This window comes from Manihot esculenta, chromosome 16 (assembly GCF_001659605.2).
Source record: "Manihot esculenta cultivar AM560-2 chromosome 16, M.esculenta_v8, whole genome shotgun sequence".
Lineage (NCBI taxonomy): Eukaryota > Viridiplantae > Streptophyta > Magnoliopsida > Malpighiales > Euphorbiaceae > Manihot > Manihot esculenta.
In genome coordinates this window covers 30,655,857-30,675,738 of record NC_035176.2, presented here as the reverse complement: position 1 = coordinate 30,675,738, position 19,882 = coordinate 30,655,857, and the positions used below count along the sequence as shown (strand labels likewise).

The following is a 19,882-nucleotide window of genomic DNA, read 5'->3' as shown; positions in this document are numbered from 1 at the left end:
CTTTTAATATTTAATAAAATTTAATATTTTTAAGATGGGTTTATTTAAAAAGTTAATAATTTTTTTTAATATGTGTGAAAAAATGAAATAAATAAAAATGATGAAATATAAAGAGAATATTAGATTAAGTAAATTAAAGAAAGAATGTAGCTTTTGCAATTTCTTGGCTGAATTTTTTGTAATTTAATGTATAATTAAACATGAATAATTAATGTCAAGGTGATGAGATTGACAGTAATTATTTAATTTAGAATTAAAATAAAATAATTATTATTGGATTCATATAGTTCCATCATTGTTGAAGAGCAGCTATCTGATGATAGGTCTTCATACCCATAAGATCTTAGGGTCAAAGATTATCCTTTGAATGATTTATAATTTTATATTCCCATAAACTTGTTTAATTATTTAATTAAAACATACTTTAGAAAAGATTAAAAAAGACAAAAAAATATGATTTAATTAATTTGCTTCGTTATATTCTCTCACAACTTTTTCCTGCAAATTCTCTCTCGTGTGCATGGCATGCTGTTGTTCTCTTGCTATCTATACATACCCATATATATATTTTAATATAAGCAAGTTTGTTAATTAATATAAATAATTTTCATGCATGATTTTAATTAATTATTTTGTGGGCAAAGTTAGAATCAATCATGGGAGCCAATAGCAAATACATAAAAAATGATTTTATTTTCTAGAGTAGTAATTTGTAGAGTTAGAATTCAATCGGTTTAGTTTAAAATCGAATCGAATTGAATAAATTAAAAATTAAAATTTTAGTATTTACAAAAATCGAATAGAATCGATTTTAATTAGAAAGTGAATCGAATTGAATCGGTCTGATTCGATTCAATTTGATCGATTTAAATTTTTAATAAACTTTTTATTTTTTTATACTTTATTTTTAATATTTTAAAATTTAATTAGAATATTTTAACTTTAATATGATTTACTATTATTACTAATTAGTTGAATTTATTTTTTTTTATAAAAAATTAAACTAAACTGAAATAATTAAAATTTTTAAAATAAAAAACTGAACCGAATCGAAATGAATAAAAAATTGAACTGAAATTTTAAATTAATTTAATTCGATCAATTTTTTTGATTTGAATCGAATACTGCTCACTCTTAATAATTTGAGACAAATGTAATTATGGTTTCCAAATTTTTTTGACTTTACCAAATTGCATGTAGCCTGAGCAAACAAAATCTTAGGATGAAGAAAGTTCAGGCTCATGTCTTCCTCATTTCCGATTTCTCTTTAATATAAACCTCAAATTCATGAAGACGTTTAGGAATTTTCTGATGACAAGAGTTGGATCATTCTCTCTTCTTTTAATATTTATCGATAAAAAAAATAAAAGACGATTCCTTGAATCATCAGAATTCTTAATTCCTAACCTAAAGGATCCATGACTATATCTTGACCATGATGAGATCTTTGCACACATATCCAACGGTCCAAATCAATCCTTAGCACTAGATACACAAGAATGAATACATCTAACTAATTAAGAGATATTGTGAATGAGATCGAAAATAAATAGTATTCATTAAAATTGTGATAAGTGTATTTTGGTTTGTAAATAAAAAATTTTTAAATTGAAATAATCGGGATGATAATTATATGAATGCTATAAGCGATTTTATTTATTATTATAAAAAAAAAATTCTATGACCACGAGTAACTCATGAAATGAATTCAACACCATTGTCCTCGAATATCTTTGACAAATATGCATGCTCCTAACGTCGTCGTTTCATATCCAAAGCCCCCCAAAAGATTTCTTCTTTGCAGCCCAAGATTTTCATCTCGTTTTCATGCAAGAGTTTCCCCATTCCCCACCTTTATATTCTACTCTCTATAAATATGCCGCCCAGCTTTCCATCACCATTACAAAACACCCCCTCCTCGCTTTGCCAATCTTTGCTCTTGTTTCTTTCTCCATCAAGAGAGCTATAACAGTAAAATTTTTTGTTTCTTTCTTTTGGTGGATACCCAGAAAGCCAGGAAGAAAATAATGGCTGTAAATTACTCAGTGCCAGCTTATTTCATACTCATATTATTATTTATATCCCGTATAAGGTCCACAGTAGGAAAATCTAAGCCCTCGACAAATTTCCCACCACCTAATCTCCTCACTCTTGATTTCTCTGAAAGAATCCGCACAGACCCTTTGGCCATTGAATCAGCCTCTAGCGACTATGGTAACATTGTCCACGAAAACCCAGCTGCAGTTCTTCATCCATCATCCCCACAAGACATCGTGAGTCTAATAAAATTCGCCTACAATAATTCTGGTACGTTTACTATATCTGCCAGAGGCCGCAGCCATTCTGTGTTTGGACAAGCTATGGCTCCTAATGGAGTCATAGTAGACATGATGCGTCTAAGGAGTCATAGAGAGAATAATGGAGTGATTGTCTCAAAGAATCCTTCACTGGGGTACTTTTACGCAGATGTAGGAGGCGAACAGCTATGGATTGATGTGTTAAAAGCCACAATGGAGCATGGACTTGCACCTGTGGCGTGGACTGATTACTTGTATCTCACAGTTGGAGGAACGCTGTCTAATGCTGGAATTAGCGGGCAAAGTTTCCGATATGGTCCTCAGATCAGCAATGTCTACGAAATGGATGTTGTCACTGGTAATTCTCTAGCTAGCTAGCTGTTTTCATCTTTTCTAGTAGTACTTAATTTTGCAAAATTTATTTTGCAAGCCAGGATTTTCTAAACGTCATGTGAATAACTTTTTTTTAACTATTTAATTTGCATGCATGTGGTTAACTCATGAGATTTACTTTTCTTTCCTTTTTTTTTTCCTCTAACCAGGAAAAGGAGAGCTTGTCACTTGCTCTCCACACAAGAATTCTGAGCTATTTTATGCTGTTCTCGGGGGCCTAGGCCAATTTGGAATCATAACCAGAGCTAGAATAGCTATAGAGCCAGCTCCAAAGAGGGTATGTCACCATATGTAAGAGATCTCATGATCCACTTTTTAAAAAGTTGATATACATTATTTTTTATAAGGCATATAATTAAGGTATAAACAACCCTATACATATGATTAATTTATTAGCTGATTAGTGCTTTTTATCATATTACTTGTCATTTTGTAGAATCTGCTGATTCTAGGGTAGGGCTCTATTTTTGCTTTTGATTATTAGGTTAAGTGGGTACGAATGCTTTACAGCGATTTCTCAGCTTTCACAAAAGATCAAGAACGTTTAATCGCAATCAATGGAAGAAGACAAAGCAGTGCACTTGACTACGTGGAAGGTTCACTTCTTATGAACCAGGGTCCTCCAAATAATTGGAGATCTTCCTTCTTCCCTTCCTCTGATATCCCCAGAATCATGTCCCTCGTAACCCAACATGGCATCATCTACTGTCTAGAAGTGGCCAAGTATTATGATGATTCAACCCAACATTCTGTGCCCAAGGTATTGAATGCACTCATACATTTTAAAGTTTATATAATTGTTACAGTTTCTGTAGCAATGGTTATAAACAATTATCGTAATACTATTAAAATAACAGTTTAAAGCGATTTAAAATTATTATAAAAAAATTAAAATTTTCAATATATATAATAATTTAATTTATATTTAATAAAATTATAATTTTATTCGTATTTTTTATTAAAAAAAACCGTTATTTTATATTACAATAACGAGTTTATGGCAATAATTAAAATATATGAGATAATAATATCCTGCTTTTTAGATCCATTTTTTTATAGTAGTGTGATTAATTTGAATATTATTTTATGTATGTATTATATTTCTTGCAGGAACTTGAGCAAATGTACAAAGGGTTGAGCTTCATTTCTGGATTTAAGCTGGAGAAAGATGTGTCGTTTATGGATTTTTTGGATAGAGTAAGAAATGGAGAGCTGAAGCTTCAGTCACAGGGATTATGGGATGTTCCTCATCCATGGCTAAATCTTTTTCTGCCAAAATCTCGTATTTCTGACTTCAATTCAGGTGTTTTCCAAGACATTGTTCTTAAACGAAACATTACTACAGGACCTGTCCTTATTTACCCAATGAACAGAAACAAGTAAGTTTACTAAATACTCGTAATTAACTTAATTAATTAATCTGTTGTTTAATTAATGATGTAAAATAATTAAAAATTACAGATGGGATGATCGAACTTCTGCAGTTATACCAGAAGAGGAAGTATTCTACACAGTAGGATTTCTGCATTCAAGTGGATTGAATGACTGGCAAAGATATGATGATCAGAACAAAGAAGTGTTAAAGTTCTGTGAAAAAGGTGGCATCAAAGTTAAAGAATATTTTCCCCATAACAAAACTAAAGAAGAATGGATCAACCATTTTGGCTCAAAATGGAAAATTTTTCGAGAGAGGAAATCTATGTTTGATCCAAAAATGATGCTATCACCAGGCCAGAGAATTTTCAACTGACCCTCTAAGGCTTAGCTTCATAGTACAAGAACGAGAGACAAGTAGAATCTACAGGCATTTAAGGTAATATAACAGTGAGGAAAGAAGATGGTGAAAAAGGGTAGCACGACGACAAGACGTTTACTGTAGGTAGAAGTTGACAGGTAGTAAATAGTAATATATATCCAAATCATGAGGAAGTTCATTGAGACATATATATATATATATATATATATATATTTTTTTTGTTGAAGATGTCTTTATCTTCGCTGATTTTGTACCAGTAATTATTTATTTATCTTTAATACAGAAAATGATTGTTGCTTATATATTTAGAACTGTTCAAAATCTTTTTTTTATTAGCATTCAACCAAAGGCTATTTTTCTCACAGTTTTGGTTTTCCTTAAAGCAAATTGTGTATACATACAATAAGATATCTCCATGTCTAGTTGGTTACATATATATATATATATATATATATATATATATAAAGATATCAATGAACTATGTAGGTTATATTCTTATTTTATACTACGGGTTATAGATAAAATTTTCTATATATAAATTCAATTATCTTTGATGATGAAGGCGGAACTCCAAATACTCGAATCCCGATGAAACTTAAACTAAAAGGACTGGGTCTAAACTGTAGGAGAGTTTAACGTGCGGCTCTAAACCTCCCATGAGATCAAGGCTTGTCTAGGCAAACCGGGCTGGGCGTGAATTCACTCTTAGAATCCCATCCCCAAATATTTGTTTCCTTTGCGGTAAAACAGATCTCGTGATGCCCGAAATCGTTGTCCAAGTGGCACAAGTAGAATTAAATGGTTGCTTGATCGATGAAACTTAAACTAGAAGGATTGGGTCTAAACTCTAGGAGGGTCCAATGTGCGGCTCTAAACCTCCTATGGGATCAAGGCTTGTCTAGGCAAACCGAGTTGGGCATGAATTCACTCTTAGGATCCCAGCCCCAAATATTTGTTTCTCTCGCGATAAAACAAACTTTGTGATGCCCGGAATCGTTGTCCAGATAGTACAAATAGAATTAAATGGCTGCTTGATGAAAGAGAGGAAAGGACACCATACGTATTGCCATCGCAACTGTTGCAGAAGATTATGGGTATAGGACGACAGTTACATGTCACTAAAAGACAAAAGAGAAAGGAAATAAAGGGACACAAAAGAAAAACGAAAATCAAGCTTACCAAAATATACCTTGAATCTAGACCCATTCTTGGACTTACTTTAGACATCAATTGGCGTTTTTTATGGGAACGAAAAAGATCTTTTCATTATCGGAGTTCTCATTTCCATTCACTCACTGAGATCCACATGGTCAATCACGGCAAAAACCATACAGAAATTATCCCAAACGACCTGAACTCGACTCAAGAAGGTCTGTAGTTTTCATTTTCTAGCCCAAAAGCTCCAATAAATCAGCTACCTATGTTGCTTAACCCTTCACCAATCTCAACTGGACCATGCCCATAACTTCCTTGTCCGACTAAGAATAACAAAGTATGGCCTTCCAATTATAAATAATTGCCTACTGGCTAAGCTAGATGTTATAGCAAAGAGGGCTCATTATCCCGTTGAGCAAACTACCCATAGCAAAATCCCAACACAGGCAGATACACTCGAAGCAATACATGAACAAAATAGAGTTAGGAGACAACATTTAAGAAGTCACCCTAAAATGACGAAAAACCTCGATGAAGAAGGGAGTAAAAGGGAAGGTGAGGCGAAATTCGTGTTGTTTGATAAAAAAGGCCAAATTACGCTCCTACTGAGCGTCTATCAGGCTCGCTAGCGGTGGATTAGGGAGAACAATACGCTCATTAGGCAGGGGAACCCTCATCTTAAAGATCGAGGTATCAGCAAGGGCCCAGGAGAAAAAATGAAAGAAAGAAGAAAAGGTAATAGACGAAACCGTACCGACTACCTCAAAAATCCTAATAGAAGCCATGAGAGGAGCAAGATGTATTTCGGATTTAAAAATCAGAGATTACAGGAAAGAAAAAGAGTAAGATAGCAGGAGTAGCGCAAAAAATAAAGCGACGAGCAAAAGTAAAAGCATAAATTTTAAATGGAAAAAGACAAAGAAAAGACCATTTGATAGAACTTTCCTAGAGCCGCCTGATAACAATTGAGATCTTAAAATTTATCATCTCATAAATCATAGAATAATTAATGAGCGAGTATTGGGGTACTTGATGATGGCCGGCTCCAAACGCCCGAGCTCTAATGAAGTCCAAATTAGAAGGATTGGGCCTAAGCTTCAGAAAGGCCCAATGCGCGGCTTTAAACCTCCTATGAGATTAATGCTTGTTGAGACAAATTGGGCTAGGCGTCAATCCACTCTTAGGATTCCAACCCCAAATATTCATTCATCTCACGGTAAAGCAGATCTCGTAATGTTCGAGATTGTATCCAGATGGCACGAGTAAAATTAAATGGCCGCCTGATGAAAAAAAAAATTGTGTGTCCATACGTAATACCAGCATGACTATAATAGGAGGGTACAAATACAGAACCATAGTTACATGTCATTGAAAAATAAAGAGAAATGAAATAAAAAATATAAAAAAATAAAAATCAAATTTACTAAAATATATCATGAACCTAGACCTATTGTTAGATCTCAAACATGATTTCACATTTTCGATTAAAGTTCTTATAGGAATCTAAAAATTTTGCTAATATATTGGGAAACTATCTATTTAATTTCTATGGAGGCAAAACTAATTATTTGAATAAATTATTAGGTAGACCTGAAATACCATATCAACATAGTGAAGTGATACATTCTTACCAATCATATCATAACAAATCGTTTTAAAATAAAATTTTAATAAGTTTTATTTTATTTTTAACTTCTGAAAATTTTTAATAGTGACGTGGTTTAGTGTGTAATTATTTTAAATTTTTATTGATGTATTATGATATTATTAATTTAGTGTAATTAAATGCTGAGATGATATGTCTGGAGCATCCAATAATTTTTTAATTATTTGAATCCTTTATTTTTTAAAATATATTAAAATAGTCCCTATTTTTTATAATTATTAATTATTTACTTCATTTCATTTTAAATTGTTAATTATTTACTATTTTTATTTATGTAAGTGATTAGTAAAGGGTAAAATGACTAAAATTTCTTATTTTTAATTAATATTTACTTTTCAAAATATAATTATTTAATTTTTGTAATTAAAAAAATAATTATTTAATTCATGTAATTTTAAAATAATAAATATTTAATTTTTATGGTTTTCAAATGAATACTCAGATTAACAAACGGTTTAATATAATTTTAAAAATAGAGAAGCAGTTAGTGTCATTAACCCACGTGAAGTAATTGTAATTCTTTCAATATATTGTTACTCTCAACAATCTAATTTCTTTTGAAATTTTTTAAATATAGAGAAGCTGTTAGTTACTTAAGCTATGCCTACACCTTTATTTCTTTTGAAATTTGATTTCTAGCACTCAGCTCTAGCCACAACCTTCGGTCCAAGGCATAAAATTCATAAGCGAATTGGTTATGGGCCAGGCTAGTGGGTAGGCTCATCCAAACTCCAAAGGTCTATTCTTCAATTTTCTGTAACCATGGTCTGAACTTTTCTCAAACATTTGGGCTTCATGGACACTTCTCAACTGTCATTGCATTTTTAGTGCTTTATTATCAGCCAAAAGCTTCGAGTATTGTTAGTGGTAGCCATGGATATGGCTCTCTCGCTTCCACCTTCTGATTCATCCCTGTCTCCGTTTCTCCTTCGAACTCATAATTGTTCTCCACTTGGAGCTTTCAAATTTCGAACTTATTGTTATTCTCGTCGTTCAATTCAAGTTTATGCCGCTACGACCAAGAGAAAGCCAAGGCCTAGCTTCTTTGAACAAATTCGGGATAAATGGTCTGTCAGAGTCCCTTCAAAAAGAGAGAAATTTCCATGGGAAGAACAAAAACAACAGCAATCACAAGAAGAAGACGACGAAGAGGAAGAAATAGAAGTGCAACAAACATCTGGAACGGTTTTCGGTGAAGCAGAAACCGATGCTAGCACATCAGTGAATGATGATTCAGTGAGTTTTACTCTACCCAGTCGTTTCATTACAGCTCCTTGGATTCATGGATCAACATCCCAAAGGACCAACTTCTATTCTCACCATAAAAATGATGAAAATGTTAATGGGATTGCCAGCCATCGCGAAGAAACTGCTGTACATAATGTTGTTGATAAAGGAGAAAGTATGAAGAAGGAAGCTACTTACAACGAAATATGCAAGGAAGATGATGATTTGTTAGATGTTGATGACACAGAAAGTTTTGAAAAAGAAGTAAATTATAATGACAAATGTACAGAAGAAAAGGTTGAACTTGGTCCTATTTCTGTTGAGTTACTAAGCGAGAAGGGAATTGCAAGAGCTAAGGAGTCAAACGATGCTATTTCTCAAAATGAGAAACCTATGGGCGATGGGTACAAGGGAAATAATCAGGTTTCTCGTGATCATAATAGCAGTCCAATCGAATTGCCGTGGGAGAGAAAGAGTGAAGTGGAGTCTTCCGAAGGAGATTGGAGGGGGAAGAGAAGCAACACTGATTTGGCAGAGAGAATTTTGCCTGAACATGAGTTGAAGAGGCTGAGGAATATTTCCTTGAGGATGTTTGAGAGGATTAAAGTTGGGGCTGCAGGCATTACCCAGGATTTGGTGGATGCAGTTCATGCGAAGTGGAAGCTGGATGAGGTGGTGAAGCTGAAGTTTGAAGGGCCTCTTTCATGTAACATGAAAAGGACACATGAGATTTTGGAGGTAACTCAGTGTTTATGCATTCTTAAGTTCAAAAAATTTCTAATGGCTGTTGTATACATGTAAATGTTTTCTAATTGGGAATGAAGTTTGTTTTCGATGACTCTTTTCAATATTGTGCATGCCTGATCATTCACGCAATGTTATATTGGTAATTGCAGTAGTCTTTAGCATCTTTTACCATTTTCATATTTTCCTTCTGTCAGGCTAGAACTGGAGGTCTGGTTATATGGAGATCAGGTAGCTCGGTGGTGTTGTACAGACGAATGTCCTACAACTTTCAATGTGTACAATCATATTCCAAAAAAAATGAGGCAAAGAAGGGTATTTTATCCCTTTCAGAAGAAGTGACAAGTAACGCTGCAAGTAGTGGAGTGAAGGACTTCATTGGAACCAGGGAATCAGTTATGCCTGAGTATGCAAAGTATTTGAAGCATCTATCTAAAGAGGAACTTATGGATTTTGGTGAACTAGATCAGTTGTTGGATGAGCTCGGTCCAAGGTTTAAAGATTGGTGCGGCCGTGAGCCATTGCCTGTGGATGCAGATTTGCTTCCTGCTGTGGATCCTGAATATAAACCTCCATTTAGACTTCTTCCTTATGGGGTAAGACATAGTTTGACGAACAAGGAGATGACAGTTTTCCGTAGGCTTGCAAGAACTGTGCCTCCTCATTTTGCCCTAGGTATGTTATCATTAACCTAATTGCTTTTGTAATTGCAAATAAAGTTTCTTTTCCTACCTTTTTCCTCTTTTAGGAAGGAACAGAGAATTGCAAGGTCTGGCAAAAGCTATGGTGAAGCTATGGGAAAGAAGTGCTATTGCAAAGATAGCCATAAAACGAGGTGTGCTGAATACACGAAATGAAAGAATGGCAGAAGAACTCAAGGTGAGACACAACAAACAGTAGTGGTAAGTAATTGCAGAGTGTATTTTTGGGTTTTACCTTGTCTGAGAATGAATGGAGGAAACAGATCTGTGTAGTCTATTTCAACTAGTTTGGTAGCTCACTTGAGTTGTCTATCATACTTGCAAATTGGAAAGAGGATTTTAACAGAATGTTGAGCAAATTTATGTTATTTTTTTTATTTGTTTTCCTACATGGCATGTGAAAAATCAGTGATGTGCACTGGATCTCTTTTACTTGCTATGACTCCTGTTTTTCGTTTTCCTTTGAAAACTGTCGGTACATAGAGCTGTGGGCTTCATATTTTCTTAAATTCCTCATGGAGGTTTCCACTCACGAGATTCCAATTTGAGTTAGTTACATCCTTGCACATTGAGACAATCAGGCCAGTGCCTTGTATTAACTGTGCACAAAACTTCTAGCTGCCTGATCATAAAACTTCTTGTTATTCATTAAGTTTTCCCTTGATAATAACAGTTTATCCCTTGCATGCAGAAATTGACAGGAGGAGTACTACTATCTAGAAACAAGGAGTACATTGTATTTTATAGGGGAAATGACTTCTTGCCACCTGCTATCATGGAGACACTGAAAGAAAGGCGGAAATTAACTTTTCTTAAACAAGATGAGGAAGAGCAAGCCCGCCAGATGACCTTGCCTTTTATTGAATCTAATGCTAAAAATACTGAAGGCATGGTTGCTGGAACTCTTGCTGAAACCAGGGCAGCAACCTTGCACTGGAAGAATCAACTGGGCAGGGAAGGTGTAGAGGAAATGCTTAGAGATGCATCTTTAGCTAGACTTGCTTCATTAGTCAAACATCTTCAGAATAAACTGGCCCTTGTAAGTTACAAATACACTATATAAATTTAATGCAAGTATTCTAGTACAGCATTTTATGATTTCAGGCATAACTTCAAATCTTCTTAGGCAAAAGGGAAACTCAAAAAGGCTGATACAGCTTTAGCAAAAGTACAAGGACATCTGGAACCAGCAGATTCTCCAACTGATTTGGAAACCATAAATGATGAGGAAAGGTTCTTGTTTCGCAAGATTGGTTTGAGTATGAAACCTTACCTCCTTCTAGGTAAGAAAAGCCACTTTGAATCTGGAATTGGTAGTTGTAAGGGAAATAGTCAAATATGCTTATGATTTCTATTCCAGGAAGGAGAGGAGTCTATGATGGTACTGTAGAAAATATGCACTTACATTGGAAATATCGTGAAGTGGTAAAGGTAATTGTGAAAGGAAAAAGCTTTGCACAGGTCAAGCATTTTGCAATTTCCTTGGAGGCTGAGAGTGGTGGCATATTAGTATCTGTAGATAGAACAACCAAAGGCTATGCTATCATTATTTATCGTGGAAAAAATTATCTACGTCCTAATATAATGAGGCCCACAAATTTATTGACAAAAAGACAGGCATTAGCCAGGTCAATTGAACTTCAGAGACGAGAGGTAACAGTAGAATAGACTGCTGTTTGTCTTCTATGTATTTCTATGCAAAATAAGATGATACATTGTCTATGGTTTCATCTAATCTATTTATTTGCAGGCGCTGAAGCATCATATCTCAGACCTAGAGGAGAGGATTCAATTACTGAAGTTTGAACTAGTATGACATTGGTTTTTCTCATAAAATTGATTATGCACTGATTTTCAGGTGACAGCTTAGTTAAATTATATAGGCATTTTGATATTTTCTTATTAATTTCAGGAAGAAATGAAATATGGCAAAAAGATTGATGTAGAAAAAACCTTGGGCTCAATGACGGGGGACACTTCTGTTTCTGAAAGTGGTGTTGAAGAGGTAATAATTGTCCAAAATTGTTTGGACTTTTTCAACTTGCTTATTACCATTTGCATGCCGTGCCTTCTGCTTTCAGTCATTTGTGCATGTAAAATTGTAAACTTTAACAGTTGTAATGTGATTTGCATCATGTGATGCGTTGTATATCCTAAATTTCTATTTCTGGACCTTGGATTTTTCCATATACTAGGGTCGAATCCTTACGAAAGGGAAAAAAAAAAGAATCTTTTGGTTATTGCAAATTAGAGTTTAATTGTTATTATGTGATCCAGAAGAAGGAAGAGGCGTATCTTGAAGTATATGACAGTAGCCATGAAGATACATATGATCAAACACAAGCATGCTAGAAAAAAGGCCAGCTGATTCGGATTAAGATGATGTGCATATTAGCTGTTGGGAAAGATGAATAATGGAACTTGCCAAACAATGGTCAAGATGATAGATGACTCAACATTTCATGTCATGCTCTGGGGACTTACCTAACATCATTTGTTGTCTACTAGAGATTATGGAAACATTTTTGTAATCCAAATGCGGTGGGGATGTTAGAACAAGTAACCGTCAGCTTCTACTCTGTTATTTAAGGGAAGGGCGACTTCCACCAGCATTACTTGAGTCGTGAATTCTTGTATAAGCGTAATATGTGCAAATGATCTTGCAATTTTCTTTTAACTATTATTATTTTTTGGCTTACTTGTACCAGGCCCAGCATCTGGATCCCTCTTCAGGTTCCAAAAGCGTGTACATGCCTTAAGCTAGTGCCAATGCCGGGGGGCTTACTTTGCTCCTCCAAGCAAGGAAGGAGATGTAGATAGAGAATCATCTGGGAAATAGCCCATTGATAGTGTATATATATATTTAATATATTTACAGAAATTATGTCTTGATAATTCCCATTCAAAGTTCCAAAATAGTAATAAATAATAATAATAATAATAATAATAATAATAATAATAATAATAAAATCCAGTCCAATTAAGAGCATAATGAGAAACAAGAAAAACGGAGAGAAACTTGGAGGAAAATAGAGAAATGCAATTGGGTTGCAGTCACCGTTTCCAAGGTTTTTGAACCCTGAGGAGCCGATAAGCTAGGACAGCTTAATCCTTACCAGATAACCATTCCGATTCAAATAAGAATATTAAATTTAAAAGAATATATATATATATTTCAAAGCTCTAAAATATTTGGGTGTATGCGCTAAAAAAATTACAATTTTACGAATTCTTATATTTTATTGTTAAAATTTTTAATTTTAAATTAAAAAATCTTAATTTTAAATTTATTATAATTATAATAATTTTTAAATTAATTTTAATTATCGCTGTTTTTAGCATATAAATAATTTGATTAATGGAAAGAAAATCTTAATTAAAATTCTAAATCCTTAATTATATCAAATACATAAATTATATAATTAAAATACTTAATTCTCTCTTACTTAAATAAGATTTTTAATTGATAATTTTACATAATTAAGAGATTTAAGATCTTAATTAAAAATTAATTCAATTTAATCAAATTACAATGACAGACATGTAAATTTATTTAAATCTAATTAAAATTAATTTAAAAAATTACTACAATTACAATAAATTTAAAAATTCAGATTTTTTAATTTATTAAAAAGTTTTGACTAAATATAAAGTAAAGTAGAAAGAAAAGTTAGAAAGAATTGACAAAAAAGAATTAGTTCTCATTCCAACGCAGCTCTAAAAACATGTAGACCTTGGATAGATTGAACTTTTCATGAATCATGACAATCGAATTGATCTTTGGCAGACATTGTGCCCATATCAAGTTACCAGTCCACCCTTCTCGGTGAAGGTTATGTTGCAATATAATAAATACGTTGTTAAAACATCTCTCAATAAATCATATGGAGGTTTCCACCATGAACTCCTACATCATAAAGCCATTGGCTGTACGGCTTGCTTTTATCTTGACACAAACATAGGCGCTTAGCTAGGGGTACCCTTGTCCTGCTGTAAGGTTTCCTTTATGAAGTTCAAAACAGCAGAGACTAACTCAGCTTGGTGTGAAGTGTATGAATGATTAGCTCCTTCTATGATCTGTAACTTGTGATTAGGTATGATCTTGGCAAACTCTAATGCATCTTCCACAGGAATGATTTCATCAGCAGATCCATGGACAGTGAAGACCCTGTATATGGAGTATTTGTTTTGATCAAGGGAACAGGCAAGACATGCATTAGTAGGGAATGAATTTTGCACGGTTAATAATGAACAAGCAAGTTAAAATATATCAACAAGAATCAACCAGATATATTAAAGCATTCTCCAATGTCACATCTTATATAAGAAATTGATACAACTATCAAAGAAAAAGATTAAAGGTGCACCAACGAAGTGAATTGATTCAGGCAAAAATGTGCTAAGGAATTTTCCATAGTAAAGCTAATTATAACTACTCCTGCTCTGGAAAGTCTAACACCATTTAATTTTTTGTGGCAAAACTTTATCCATCCACTTTATTGTTTTCCAGATTTGGGTGTTAGGTATGACACACAGGCACCTCATCCATACTTCCTTGATTGTCACAGGATCCACCAGCCCTACCCATATTTCTTATCTTTATTGAAACCCTGAACTCAGTAGCAATTTGACTGTGACTTGTCCATTTCCATCTAGTTCCAAAGGAAAAACACTTTATTCAAGCATTCAGCAGATAATTAAGACATTGAGCTCTTTCTCATTAGCCATGCAAACACTGATCTTAGAATCTTACAATTCAAATCAATTTCCCAACATATTGATTTGAATCTATCTGTTGAATCTTAAATGTACTAGAATGTTATGGTTCTTGATTTGAATCTTGTGATTCTCAATTCGATTCCATATTCTAGCGATTCAAATCGATATGATAAATTCATGTACTTGAATTGTGACTAAATTGAAAGAAACTGAAAAAAAAAGAATTGAAAGAATCCAAAGTGAAACAGGTGAATTAATATATAAAAATCTTATGACTCGATGCGATTCTTCGTTCACAAATGAAGATTTTGATTCTTGATTGAAATCTCAATTTGACAATTGTACATGCAAAGTATAACTTGTAAATCATGAACAATGACATACAATACCAAATTAGATCGCTCTTCACTATGAAGTAACAATTTATAATATGTGGCCAACTTGACTAAGCAAAAACGCAAGGATGGACAGATTAGATGGATCTTAGGTTTACCGCTCACCTGCAGTCTTTATCAATCAGAGTGCATGCTTTATGCATATCTGTATTCAGGCGATCCATCAAACTTTCCAGAGTCACACGATAATCAAGACTTCCTACAATAGAAAAATGTCAAACAAGTATCCGTAAGCCTTGTCATCTATCTGAGAAACAGAGTTTATTTATCTGACTGAGCCATACATACAGAACTGATGAATTTGCATAGTTTTCTTCTTTCCTAATTTGTAACCCTGTATCCCACTGCCCACCCCTTATTCTGAATTCACATACATTTGGACAAGAAAAATGAATCACCTGTTTTGTTCTTAACATCAATGAACCCTTCTTGCTTGATCTTTTCCATAAAGTCTTTCCCAAACCGTTCCTCAATGCCTTTATTCAAATCATAACGACCAGAAACATTGACTACGGCAGGGATATTGCAATATTTTGAAGCATATAGGAGCACCACATCCCCTCCTGTGGTTACAGTTTCAGCAATAACTTTCAAGAGGGATACAAATATCATACAAAGCAAAACTATCATAGAAGGCATTGCAAAGTGGACATGCATGAAAGAATTGAAAAACAAGCCTAAGCTAGAAGCAGCACAATTAAATTATGTTGTCATCATTTCTACAGGAAAGAAAAAGCATGAGAACTAGCAATGGGCAATGAAAAATGAAGGGTAAAATTAATCTACATTACTGACAAAGCTATAGTCCTAATCCCATCCACCTCACTAACAACTAGCACTTTTGATTTTCCCACCCATTTGATTCTATCTGAAAATAAAAATTAAATCCTACATTAAAAAGTTCTGCAAAACCAAAAACATCAATCTGAAATTAGCATATAGTTAGGCATCTGTTCCACAATAATAAAACTAACAGGATTACACCTCAAATTTTGTTGTATAAATTCTTTAGGCTTCCTATTTACTGGACATGCTATGTGTTGTGTGTCTAGAATGGTCATACACACCTTTACTATGCCCAAGAATCACACTTACAACACGGTTTGCTCCAGAGAAGTGTTCAACTACAGCACGTAAATCATCAGCCTCTCTCCAATAATTACCATATGCAAAAGAACCTTCACTTTCTCTGGAAAAGAAAGTGTTACTTAGAAATTCAATAAATGACCATATGAACTAGGTAAGAACTCAAAAGATTAACATCAATAATCTTTTCTTGCTACAACTGGAATCTAAAAGTGTGTACTATATGTGTCTATAACCATCAATCAAAACTTTCACAGAATCACTAAACAAAACAATTAAAACCTAAATTAAAGTAGTCCAAGTGACTAATCTATATTCAACACAGAAAAAAAAATGAATATCCTAAATAATACTAAACATGCAAATATTTTTAAACATAATTGGAATGTACCTGTGCTTGTTATACTGAAACGCATGGCATAAAGATAAGAGTAGGAAAAAAGTACATACTACATGAAAATTCTCCATCTTATTTTGAACCAGATTTATCTCTAAATATCTTAGCAAATCAGTAATGACATATGGTTAAGATGAAATTACTAAATAGGCAATGGTGTAATGTGAATGGGACCTATTTTTATTAAGCTACATACTAGAGGGAATTCTTGTGGAAACCATGGAAAGGATAGGCAAAGGCTATGAATATATTATACAAGTCATATGCACATCGAATAATACAACATATACCAGTAAACAGCCTACCCATTTCCAGCAAAGTCAAAACGGAAAGCACTGATTCCTTCATTTTCTAATGCAACAGCAAGGTTCACCATGGTTTCATTTTCCTGGAGATAGAATACAAAAGCAAGCCAAGTGTGTTATTTACTTCTGTTATGAACTTCTTTTGATGTTTAAATCAGTTGTCCATAGAACGTCTGCCTATCCACAACATAGACATGAATTACAGTGCAAAATTGATAACATGCACGTGGGTGCACACCGCACATGCAGCAAAGAGAGAAGACTTCAAATATACAAGAGTAGCCAACCTTAGTGGAGCGAAAACCATGGCATAAGACAACAATCTCCTTAGATCCAGTATCATGTAATAAGCCCACAAGTTTTTCGCCATGTTTGTTTGGTAAAATGACTTTCTGCTGCTGAGGAACTAAAAGGAAGCAACAGACACATCAACACTCAACAATGAACAAACTTGGAGTTTGAAGAATCATCAGAACTAATTCAACATCATAAACTCAATTAACCATAAATAATAGACTCCAATCTCAAATCCCACAAATTATCTAGTTATCCATGCGCCAGTTATCAATGAAAGGGGAAAAAAACGAAATACGAAACCTTCTCAAAAAAATTCGCTTATCCATTATTACAATTAACACTCCATTCAAAAGCACCAGCAACTCAGACACTTCGTAGATTAAAAACAAACCTTTGGTTTGGATGTTTAATTGGGTAGAAAAAAGATTACGAAATGTAAATTTTTACTGCTTGCTCTTTTCTATTTAATTTCCAAACAAGAGAATTGATCAAAATCAAATTTCTTTTATTTTCTCTTCTCTCCATTTCCTCAATGCAAACAAAGGGAACTAGCAACTATCCTTGCTTACTTTAGCATACACCAAATCCTCCAAATTATCACTTCTTCCGAAGGGTTAGCTATGAATCAGATGCGAAACAGCAAAAATAGGAACAGAAGAGGAAGCATTCTTATAGAAATCAATCAAATACATAGAATAACGAATTGGGATACCTGGATTTTGGGTGGAGTGAGCCATCCTCAGTGTTAAGGAGATGGAGGTCCGACTCGGAGAGAAGGGCGAGATGACGCGTAACTGGCGACCAGGAAATATGGGTGATGGGACCTTTTGGGAAATTAATGAATTTATGACCACTGAATGAAATTTTGAAAAAATAGATTCCATTTTCTTTCCTGTTTTTTTGGTCGTTAATTATTAAATAGTAAAATGTTGCACTGTGTTTGGCTTTGCTGCTGCTGCCGCTGCCTCCTCTGCCTGCCTCGCTAGCTCGACTGCTGCTCCGCCCCATATCCATTGTTGTTACTAATGTTTTTCTTTGAAAAAAAATTATAAATATTATATTATATTAATAATTAAAGATTTTAGCATGTATATTTTTTGATAATTCATATACTTAATGCATATATTGCAGTTGCACCACCACTTTTTTACAAAAATTTAGAGTCGTTCAATTCAAACCAAGTTAGTCACATGCCTGTTCAACACTCCACTGAACCAGTTGAGCCCACTGCATTTGCTGATTTGGAAAAAATAAATAAATATAATAATGAAAATTCAGTGGAAAATAATTAAAAAATTCATTCTCATGTACACATGAGATTTTTTCATATATAATTCACCTGATTAAATTTAAAAAACATTCTAAATAAAAAAAAAAACAATTATCTTGTCTTCTTCTTTTTTTTCTACTTTCCCTGTTTTATAAGTATTTTAATTTTTTTCCTTTTTTATTTTTTTTTCCAAAAGATATTTTCTTAGTTAGTGACTAAAATGTGACATACATCATATCATCAACAAATTAAATTAAATACATTTGAAATTGGAACTCTTTCCCATTGATAATAAATTTGATTGGAAAGAGTTATTGACTTTTTTTATTAAATTAACTCCCAATTTAGTACTCCAAACTCATAAATCTAAGTCATCTATATTAATTAATGGTTTTGAGTGCAATAATTTTATTATAAAATTAATGTAGAGAAATATTAAATAGAAAATTAAATATCACATAAATATTAACTGAATTAAAAATAAATATTTAATTTATAGAGTTTTAAAAAAACAATCAATTTTAGTTATGGTAATTAAAATTGAATGGTTAACTAAATAAATTAATAGAATAAAATTGAAATATCTTAATATTTAATATTAATCGTTTATGAATTATGTTTTATTTAATTGTTTAATTATATTCTCTTATTTTATTTTAATTTTATAATTATTTTTTTAAAATCAATAATCTAAATAATAATTAAATTTATATAAATTTTAGAGTAAACTGTAATTTAGTCATTCTGATTTAGTGAAATGCAACTTTTCGCCTCTTTATTTTAAAAAACCTTCAATTTAGTCACTATGATTTTTAAAAACTATAACATTAGTCCATTCAGTTAGATTTTCAGTTAAATCAGGTTAATTTTAGTTAAAAAAACTAAAATACTCATTCTCTCTCCTTCCTCTTCCTCCTCTTCTTCTTCTTCTTCTTCTTCTCCTTCCCGATCTCCTTCTTCTTCTTCTTCTTCTTCTTCTTCTTCTTCTTCTCTTTTCTGATCTCCTCCTCCTCCTCCTCCTTCTTCTTCTTTTTCTTCTTCTTCTTCTTCTTCTCTTTTCCGATCTCTTTCTTCTTCTTCTTCTTCCCGATCTTTCACTCGATATTTAGCATCCACTGGCTTAACATTTTGACTGTCACAATTATGCTTTTTCCCATAATTCATTACATAATGATGTTTGTCAAAACCACTAATCCCAGTCCCCTCTTGACTATCATTTATTGCAGGTACATCATCAGAGCAGGCACAGAAGTGATTAGGTCTCTCGCTCAAATTAGATAGCTTTTCCATACAATTACTCTGATTTGTAGATGCGGAACCAAGTCCTTCCCCTCCTTCTCCAGATGCACTAGTATCCAACTTTGAAGTTCTCACAGCCAGAAATTCTTCCCTGAACTTAAGATTTTTCAATTCCATTGATAATGACCGCAATTTCTGCTACAATTCAATTGTAATTTCCACGCACTGCTCAAGG

General features: G+C 33.2%; 3 protein-coding genes across 4 annotated transcripts; 2 read left to right on the top strand and 1 right to left on the bottom strand.

The window, feature by feature from the left end:
* Positions 1-1,910: 1,910 nt before the first annotated feature.
* On the top strand, positions 1,911-4,626 carry LOC110604114 (cytokinin dehydrogenase 3). Its single transcript, XM_021742214.2, has 5 exons — positions 1,911-2,655; positions 2,840-2,967; positions 3,175-3,450; positions 3,801-4,069; positions 4,152-4,626. Exons 1-5 carry the CDS (start codon positions 2,028-2,030, stop codon positions 4,438-4,440), a joined length of 1,590 nt encoding a protein of 529 aa, XP_021597906.1. The 5' UTR covers positions 1,911-2,027; the 3' UTR covers positions 4,441-4,626.
* Positions 4,627-8,019: 3,393 nt separating this feature from the next.
* Positions 8,020-12,637, top strand: LOC110603793 (CRM-domain containing factor CFM3, chloroplastic/mitochondrial). Of its 2 annotated transcripts, none has more exons than XM_021741711.2 (9): positions 8,020-9,232; positions 9,436-9,913; positions 9,987-10,117; positions 10,631-10,978; positions 11,066-11,222; positions 11,300-11,592; positions 11,690-11,749; positions 11,852-11,944; positions 12,220-12,637. In XM_021741711.2, exons 1-9 carry the CDS (start codon positions 8,141-8,143, stop codon positions 12,289-12,291), a joined length of 2,724 nt encoding a protein of 907 aa, XP_021597403.1. In that variant the 5' UTR covers positions 8,020-8,140; the 3' UTR covers positions 12,292-12,637. The 2 variants fall into 2 exon arrangements, with proteins under 2 accessions (XP_021597403.1, XP_021597402.1); XM_021741710.2 differs by having other exon boundaries at positions 8,021-9,232; positions 12,217-12,637.
* A 982-nt stretch (positions 12,638-13,619) lies between these two features.
* On the bottom strand, positions 13,620-18,115 carry LOC110604291. Its single transcript, XM_021742458.2, has 7 exons — positions 17,851-18,115; positions 17,129-17,247; positions 16,842-16,924; positions 16,121-16,242; positions 15,452-15,616; positions 15,159-15,252; positions 13,620-14,107 (listed from the first exon to the last, which is right to left on the bottom strand). Exons 1-7 carry the CDS (start codon positions 18,020-18,022, stop codon positions 13,906-13,908), a joined length of 957 nt encoding a protein of 318 aa, XP_021598150.1. The 5' UTR covers positions 18,023-18,115; the 3' UTR covers positions 13,620-13,905.
* Positions 18,116-19,882: the final 1,767 nt, after the last annotated feature.

Excerpts from the sequence above, each read along its gene's own strand:
- LOC110603793 (XM_021741710.2), top strand. The coding sequence starts at position 8,141 with ATGGATATGGCTCTCTCGCTTCCACCTTCTGATTCATCCCTGTCTCCG. Across the intron at positions 10,118-10,630 it reads GAATGGCAGAAGAACTCAAG|AAATTGACAGGAGGAGTACT; the intron begins GTGAGACACAAC and ends CCTTGCATGCAG. Across the intron at positions 11,593-11,689 it reads TTGAACTTCAGAGACGAGAG|GCGCTGAAGCATCATATCTC; the intron begins GTAACAGTAGAA and ends ATTTATTTGCAG.
- LOC110604291 (XM_021742458.2), bottom strand. The coding sequence starts at position 18,022 with ATGGAATCTATTTTTTCAAAATTTCATTCAGTGGTCATAAATTCATTA. Across the intron at positions 16,243-16,841 it reads TTTGACTTTGCTGGAAATGG|AGAAAGTGAAGGTTCTTTTG; the intron begins GTAGGCTGTTTA and ends TTTCTTTTCCAG. Across the intron at positions 14,108-15,158 it reads CTGATTGATAAAGACTGCAG|GGTCTTCACTGTCCATGGAT; the intron begins GTGAGCGGTAAA and ends CTCCATATACAG.
- LOC110604114 (XM_021742214.2), top strand. The coding sequence starts at position 2,028 with ATGGCTGTAAATTACTCAGTGCCAGCTTATTTCATACTCATATTATTA. Across the intron at positions 2,656-2,839 it reads CGAAATGGATGTTGTCACTG|GAAAAGGAGAGCTTGTCACT; the intron begins GTAATTCTCTAG and ends TCCTCTAACCAG. Across the intron at positions 2,968-3,174 it reads TAGAGCCAGCTCCAAAGAGG|GTTAAGTGGGTACGAATGCT; the intron begins GTATGTCACCAT and ends TTTGATTATTAG.